At 30.6% G+C, this 8,305-nt stretch overlaps 2 protein-coding genes across 4 annotated transcripts; one reads left to right on the top strand and one right to left on the bottom strand.

Moving 5' to 3' along the window:
- Positions 1–654: 654 nt before the first annotated feature.
- LOC141660679 (uncharacterized) lies at positions 655–2,735 on the bottom strand. Its single transcript, XM_074467665.1, has 3 exons — positions 1,656–2,735; positions 993–1,535; positions 655–882 (listed from the first exon to the last, which is right to left on the bottom strand). Exons 1-3 carry the CDS (start codon positions 2,733–2,735, stop codon positions 775–777), a joined length of 1,731 nt encoding a protein of 576 aa, XP_074323766.1. The 3' UTR covers positions 655–774.
- Positions 2,736–2,938: 203 nt separating this feature from the next.
- On the top strand, positions 2,939–5,079 carry LOC141661593 (GEM-like protein 4). Of its 3 annotated transcripts, none has more exons than XM_074468599.1 (3): positions 2,939–3,163; positions 4,264–4,344; positions 4,468–5,079. In XM_074468599.1, exons 1-3 carry the CDS (start codon positions 3,133–3,135, stop codon positions 4,917–4,919), a joined length of 564 nt encoding a protein of 187 aa, XP_074324700.1. In that variant the 5' UTR covers positions 2,939–3,132; the 3' UTR covers positions 4,920–5,079. The 3 variants fall into 3 exon arrangements, with proteins under 3 accessions (XP_074324700.1, XP_074324698.1, XP_074324699.1); XM_074468597.1 differs by lacking the exon at positions 2,939–3,163 and adding an exon at positions 3,256–3,758; XM_074468598.1 differs by lacking the exon at positions 2,939–3,163 and adding an exon at positions 3,266–4,182.
- Positions 5,080–8,305: the final 3,226 nt, after the last annotated feature.

Below are 8,305 nucleotides of genomic sequence, written 5' to 3'. Positions count from 1 at the left end.
CGAAACCATGTTTAGTCCCAAATCTTGGTACTCACTGGAAAATTATACAACTATTTTTAAAATTTTATGTAATAAAATCTCAACTGACAAAAATTAACTTTTACTCTCTGTAAATTTTATTTTTCTTAAATTTTTATTTGTTGTTGAACATCCAAGCATCGGTTTATTTTAAAATAATCGTATTAGTAAGTTAAAATGTCAGATTTATATAATTAAATAATTAGGCGCATGCATAACTAAAAGTATACGGTGAAATTTTAGATTTACACTTAACTTCGATTTTTTTAACTACATTTTTTAACAACAATTTATCTATTATATTTAGATATATATTTTACGCGAATTATGAGTTTCAGTTTTATGCAAATAATAATGTGATAATATTATTTTTAATTTCGGACCAGTAATTAACACGGTTATCAACTAGTTCTGAGCAGTGTTATAGATTTCGGAAATCGGAACTATTCGGTTGAGGTGCCGATTTACGATTTATCGGACGATTTTTAAAAAATCGGATGATTAATCGGCGATTTATCAGAAATCGGTCAAATCGGACAAATATTTTTGACCGATTTTTGAGCGATTTTTGAAACAGAGGTTCTGAGTGACAAGTGAGCATGAATTATGTACTGAATCTTAATCAACGAATCAATATAAGAGTTACATTGTTATGTAAGATCTGCCATTTTGTTGGCCACAAATTCATGCACTTTGTCAGAAACCAATATAACTTGATGGTGTGTGAGTATAATTTGATTACACAGTAAAAAATTTCTACGGTGGCGCTACTAATTCATCCTTCTTGCAAGTCCTGATATTCACTTTAGCAGTGCTACTATTATCAACTTGAGTAACATCACAACATTCCCCTCTGTTCTCATCCTGTAAAATAACAAAACCAAAGAAACTAGCTAGTCAATACAAACAACTTGCAAAGTTAAATTACATGGACTGGAACTTTTATGAGATGAATAAATTACACAAGCACTGACCTTTTTTGGTTTTACTCCAGGCGAAACTACTTCAATTCGCGAGATATAATCAGCAGAACGCTTTGTCAATGGACACGTTTTTGCCAGCCGTTTTGCCAATCGGACATAATTTGCAACAATTACATTTGATGTCGTATTTTTCTCTATTGATTCAAAGTAAAAAATGTGAGGAGCATCACAAGGTTGTTTTGGTTCGTTAGGCCTAATGTTGAACATATAATCGGGTGGTCGTCGTTTAAGGCTCCAAGGAGTGAATGTCTCCAGTGGTTTACGAAGAATGCTTACAGGGAGAAGTAGCTCATATATGTGGGCCGAGTAGCCCCATGAAATGGAAAATGCCCATCTCATTTCTTTGTGATAACAGATGGTTTGTTGTAGCATTCGTGTTTCATCGAAACTCGCAGCTGCCATGAAGTGTTCCAGGGATTTATTGCGGGGTAATCGAGGGAAGATTGGGAGGGCAATATCCAGATGATGGAGAGTTACCAATGGTGATTGAGGGTGTGCTGAAAGCAAGCCTGATATGTCATCCACCAGATCAAGCTGCAAAAAACATGAACTGTTTATGTTCATACTTAACACAACATTATGCTAATAAAAGCCCAAACGGACTACAAAAGATCTACAGAGCATGTCAATAAAATTTGATTATGATATTAATACCTGATGAAATCCCTTCTCAAGAGTGACAGAAACTCCGAGTTCGGATATACAAAACTGCAATATCTGATCACTGGCATAAAGATATGGATACCTGTTGATACATGCATCCAGATTCTTCACAAGTACAGCAGCTAAAGGGTAGCTCAAAGCATAACCTCCACCACCATAAGCCATATCAAATGAAAAATCATAATTTGACTTTGTACATTCCGAATTTGAACCAATGTAATAGTATTTTCTATGATCGTATTTTCTTAAAACCTCTAACAAATTTTCCAAGAAAAATACTGTGTCGTCATCTCCCATAATGTACCATCTAACTCCTGAATGATCTTTCACTTCTCTAAACAACTCCAAAACCGTTCGTACAATCCGTATTACGTAAGGCTTTACATGTTTCTTGTAAACTTTAAATTCAGTAGCATTCTCCGAAACTTTATAGGGAGGAGAGGATGAAGGCCATGGAAGGAGATCTTTGGTGGGGGGATCATCAAAAAATACAATTCCACGTGTAACATTAGGCTTCCACCAGGACTCAATGTAGCTTTGTCGATTTTTCCAAGACTTGGTTGCAGCAGAGATGCCAAACACAAGGTGACTAATATTTGTTGAACTAGGAGGTTGAGGATGAGCAGGATCAGGAGGTGGAACAGGTGGAGAGGAATCAGAAGAAGAAGTTTCAGTCTTACGCGAAGAATGCACTATTGGCTCTGGTTGAAATAATCGTTGTGTAGGAATTATACATTCAGCTGGTTGACAATGTGAATTATGTGAGACATATACAAAAAATGCAAATAAAATGAGGACTGCAATTATAAGTGCTTGACATAAACCTACAAAGAATCTATGTGATGAAGATTTAAAGTTTTCTTTCAACTTGTTGCCAATAGTTTGCGGCATATTCAAATGATTGACATGGATTAAGACAGTAATAACAGAGTAACCATAGATAGTCTGAATAATTACATCTCGATACTTTAGTTCACTCTCTCTTGATCTGTGTTTCTGAAAGCTATTCTTTAGGATCACATAAGCTACAATGTAGATAGTTGTTTGTTGACCATTTGTGTGCAAATGCATGGTTTTTGTATACATTTCACATCAGCTTTACAAACTTTCATGATTGTAGTTGGTCATTTCAGAAAATGCATATATTAATATAAAAATAAATTAATTAATAAAAATAAAATAAAATAAATAAGAATTAAGAATAAAAAGCAATCACCAGGTCTCCTAGTTTTAAGATTCACCAGTCCTTTCATAATCTAAATATATGTGATTATTACCTGATGACAAGAAGTCTGAAAGCTCCTGTTTAATTTTCTTTTCTTGTTTAATCTATCAAATCTCGTGTTTGACATTTCTTTCATTTCTAAAATCTCTTGTTTTGTTTTCTTTTGTTTGTTTGCTAAACAAAAGTTGTTATTTTTGCCATCATCCAAATCCTAATCCTAATCTCAAGAATGCTGCAAGCTGCATGTCACACAGAGGAAGCAGAACATGGCCAGGTAAATTTCACTTTTCAAAAGGCCAATATTCATGATTTTAATTGCCTTGAATCCTCAATTTATTTTTCATAAATGATCAAATACACAGATACATATATGACACCTGATACATCTATGCATAGCTTAAGAAGATTAAGGCAAACTGCATGTAAAGTATTGATTGATTAACCACAATCAGCCGCCCTAATTACCCTATTCATTACTTTGTTTAAGCCCATCCATGTGTTTTGATTTATACCAAAAATTGCATAGTCTTGTGTAATAATTTCTGAAAGTTTGGATAAAATCATGGGAAAAAGTATGACATGGACTTTTCAGCAAACTACTTTAATAAAAGAGAGCTGAGAGCAGGCACACACAACCTACCATTATCAGCTGTTAAATAGATATCCTTAAAATGGAATTCATACTCTATTAGTTGCACTTTAAATATGTGGTTGTGCCATGGATGAGTTAGGAGATACATAACACAACTGAAAGTTCAGATCTATTAACTAACTTTATCCATGAATACATGCATGTTTGAGTATTGTTATGCATGAAGGATGGCTTTATAAAAGCAAGCTGGCAGAATTAGGATTCCGAGAGAGTATATGTATTGTTTTTTTTTCTTATATAAATTTCTACTATTTTTTTTCTTCGAGTGAAGGTTTTGATTTTTTTTTTAATAAATTTTCAAAGTTCAGTCGTAGTTAAGGATAGTCCTCCATATGGTTCCATCAATGTTCAAGCATATACAGTATATACGTGTAGTGGTCACTTTGATCTATAACTTAGAATTCAAACATTTCTCCGGCATTCAAATTTATACTTATAGATATTAACTATTTCTGAATTCTGATTAGTAAAAGAAATATGAGCCTTGGAGACATATTCAAAGCATTTAACAATTGCTAAGATGATTAATGAAATTGGAAGTGTTGTAATTCCATTTTGAGTCAGCTCAGCTGCATATTCAGCTGAGAGGTCTATGGCTGTTTCTGCTATCCGATTTCGTGAATCTTCCAGTTTCAGAAAAAGTAGTCTACTGTCCTTTAGTTTACTATGACTCAGAAACTTACATTAACAAGATTCTGACTTTATACATGTTGAGAATGCAGGTAAATTCAGTTGGGTGATAGGTAGCATGAGCAAGATTGTGGAAAGAGTGGACAATTTTGCACAAGACATTCGAGAACATGGTAGTACTTGTTTTTTAATTCCATTACAAAAGTTTCCCTTGTTTTCTTAAGAAATCCCTCCCTCTGCTTGATTTCTGTCATATCTCTTGAAGTATTAAATAGTTTTTGCTTGAAATTTGTCAGTACGAATAGGGTCCAAGATAAGTGAAACTGTGAAAGGAAAGTTGAGTTTGGGAGCCAAAATCCTACAAGTAGGTGGAGTAAAGAAAATTTTCATAAAAAATTTCAAAGCTAAAGAAGAAGAGGAAGTGTTGAAAGTTTCTCAGTGTTACTTGTTTACCACAGCAGGTCCATTAGCAGGCTTACTATTTGTATCCTCCGAAAAAGTTGCCTTCTGCAGTGAAAGAACAATGAAAGTTTTTTCTTCTGGTGGGGAGTGTATTAGAGTACATTACAAGGTTGCGATCCCCCTAGTTAAAATAATGAGAGCTAGTGAAAGCGAAAATGTGAAGCACCCATCAAGAAAGTACATAGTAATACTTACACACGATCATTTCGAGTTTTGGTTCATGGGTTTCTTGAATCTTCGGAGGACTATCAGTTACATTCAGAAAGCAGTTTATCATGTTCAATGAAGATTTTTAATGTAAATATTTATCTTCAATATTTTTTTGGGTAAAGTAATGTCCTCGCTTGTAAAAGGTGAAATGTAATGATTTAACATTTGGTGAAATTTTTGTGTATGTAACAACGTCCATCATTTATAAATAAAAAAATTAATAAAAATTATATGTATTGCATTGTTTTCGGATTATGCTATCAAGTAAAATTGTTATGCATCCTTAAGAAAATGAAATAGGGTGACTCAAAGTAGCTGTACTAGTGAGGTACCCTCTCCGCACTGTAAAACTTGAAACTATAATGAGCAATTGAGCTTGAATCCATATTTGAGTGAGGTTAAAACACATTTGAGTGCATATTATTGATGAGAATAAGTTAATTTCAATTACAAGAAAATCACAAATCTTATCATATAATTTTATACTTAAAAGAGTCGCAGTAGTTGTGATAGCCTCATGCACATTTTTCTCTTACAAAAACTCATCATTTTGGTGTGTTAAAATAAATTTTGTAAAATTTTGTGGGTTATAATTACATATACTATGCTTAATGTTGATTGGATCCATCTTGAATTTATATATGTTTATTAAGGTTCAGTAAACATAAATAGGATGTTGAAGCAAACTGAAATTAGCTCATTTTTTCATATTTTGAATTTATTTAAAAGTTGAAGATGATTAGAAGAGATATTTTGAATTTATTTAAAAGTTGAAGATGATTAGAAGAGATAATTATTAATTGAATCAAAGATCAAGAAGGTAACTTCACTCAAAATAAATTTTATAGATATACATCCTTGCCGAGAATGATACGATTGTTTTCAAGAATGTTTTTTCATTAACTTCATGTATTTAAATTACATGGTATAACGTATAACTTAATCAATTACATTCTTAACATTTGTTCGGCGTAAACAGTTTTAAACATGTGTGCATAATTGAGCATCTTATGTTTATAAAAGTAGAATCTCGGATACTTATGTGATATATTTTATATTATTTCTCACTCATTTCTCTCATTTTTTAGAATTCTTATATTTCTCACATAATTTTTAATGTGGATAATTTATCAAATAAATTTCACAAACCCTTTATTAAGACTCCATGTATTTTTAGAAATTCCGTATTAAAAGAGTTTTATTATTGTACACCTTTTTATTTGCAGTAATCATGTATATATGTACACACATTTTTCACAAGTTATTATTTTTAAGTCAGCCAAACCATTTCTTATTGTTTAATTTAACGCATCTTCTTATTTTTTAAAATAGCAGGTTCCTCATGATTAATCGGCATCAAATTTTCTCGGATATGGTCTCTTCAAACTATCAATTCACTTATATAAAACTTTACATCTACAATTTTTTTGCAAGCCAAAGTAGAGAAATAATATTGTTTTATTGTATTGTCCGATTTGGTCAATATTAGCACTTCCTTTTGATTCATGTACAACTATATTTTATGTGAATGCTTGAGTATATTGTTCTATTTTACTCAATTATATGTATAGATTACTTTCAGGTTGGCAGATCATGGGACATTATTTTTCTCCATGGTTAATATTTGCATGCATCAAGCTTCAAGTTTTTTCTCAGATGATCTCTTCAAGCTAAAGATTATGAGTATTATGTTTTTACTTAAAACTTACCTTCCATTTTAATAATCTATAATTAACTTCAGTATTTTTATGTTTTTACTATCATCAGTTTATAGTTTAGAATTTTTCATATGCCTACCCCATTCCCATATATACACTCATTTCAAAGGTGACTGTCATATCCTAATTTTTAAAACTTCTTTTTCATTTTTTGAACTCAAAAACATGCCGTTGTGATTGGCCCATTTAACCAATATTTGGCATCAAGATTTCTCGTACATGACCTCTAGAAGCTAAATGTTATGCATAGTCGGTAGCTGTAACTTGCCTTGAATTTTGATTAACATATCATGTAATATATAATTGGCTTTACTAATTTTTTATGTTTTTAATGTTTCTAGGGTCGCAGCAGTCATGGACTTGGTGTGAGTACTCTGAAATTTAAAGTGTGAGTATCTTGAAATTGGAATATGGATTACAGGCAAAAAGTTTGTTTTCAGATTAAGATTTACAATGATATCATGACATATATTTGGTATGTCAAATGATTTTTGTGTCTAGCAAAGACTGAAATTTCACCTGAATGAGTTGGCTTGAAGTTTAAGGAATTTAAGATAATTATATAGTTAAGTAGTAAATTACTTATCATTAGTATATTTACCCCATTTGATTGTTAGTAAATTGTTGGGGATTTCTAAAATTTTAAGTTTTTGTTTTTTTAAAAAATAATTGTGGAAGGCCTTTAAAACAGTGTTTACAGCCCCCTGGGAGCAAGTAATTCAACTGCTTAACTTGAAAAAAAAAAACAAAACACATAATTGTGTACAAAACTAAAAAGAAAAGTAAAAAGAAAAGACACAGAGGGAAATGATTCCATATCATAAAAATATACTTTTTAATAAGATCTTAAGTTAGCATTTTGTTATTTTCAAAATTGAACCCCTATAATCATTAAACTGATCAAGTCTAGGGAGAATTTTTATAGTATAAAATGAGACTTACACTTATCTGCACATGTGATAACAATAATTTTTATGGTATAAATGAGACTTGCATTACATTTAATTTAGGGGCACAATATGCATAATAGAATTATGTTATGAAGTTAAAATTTATTTGCTTTTTGAAACATAGATTTATATATTTTAAATCTACAAGTGTCAACAAAAAAATTATTTAATTATTTATCTCTTTTTGAATAACGTAAAAAAATAAATGAAATATAACCTAATTCAAAATCAGTTAAAATTAATAGAAATATAAGAACAATTGATATTATTAAAAACAATATTTATTTATTTGCTTATCAAAAAAAATATTACAATATTTATTAAAATGAACTTATATATTCACAACTACTAACAAAAAGTTAATAATTACTAGGAATAAGAGATACATATACCGGTAGAACATGTTTAGAGTTTTATGTTCAACAAATTTTTTTCTATGAAAATGTATATTCAAGTCATCCTGTTCAAACTCACAAAAGAAATTATGAAGCTTAGAATTAAAAGAAGAAAAATCAAGTGGAATGGAAAATTGGAATACTTCATTGGAAAACACAAAATTTAAAGTTAAAAATATAAATATGATAATTACAATATACGTGCTGCAATGATATTTTTTATATTTAATTTAATAATAATTATTAATTATCGGTGAAAGTTGCATTAGTTTAATTTTAAAGTTTTATAATATGCAAGTTGTTATTTGTTACGGAAGAGACGGAGTGTTTAAATTTGAATTTTATAAGTCGACTTACATGATATATTTATTATTTTAATCTTCATTTCTTTTTGCTAGG

The sequence above is a fragment of the Apium graveolens genome, chromosome 5, assembly GCF_009905375.1.
Source record: "Apium graveolens cultivar Ventura chromosome 5, ASM990537v1, whole genome shotgun sequence".
Lineage (NCBI taxonomy): Eukaryota > Viridiplantae > Streptophyta > Magnoliopsida > Apiales > Apiaceae > Apium > Apium graveolens.
Note: the sequence above shows the minus strand (reverse complement) of the source record. Positions and strands in the feature narration are given on the sequence as shown.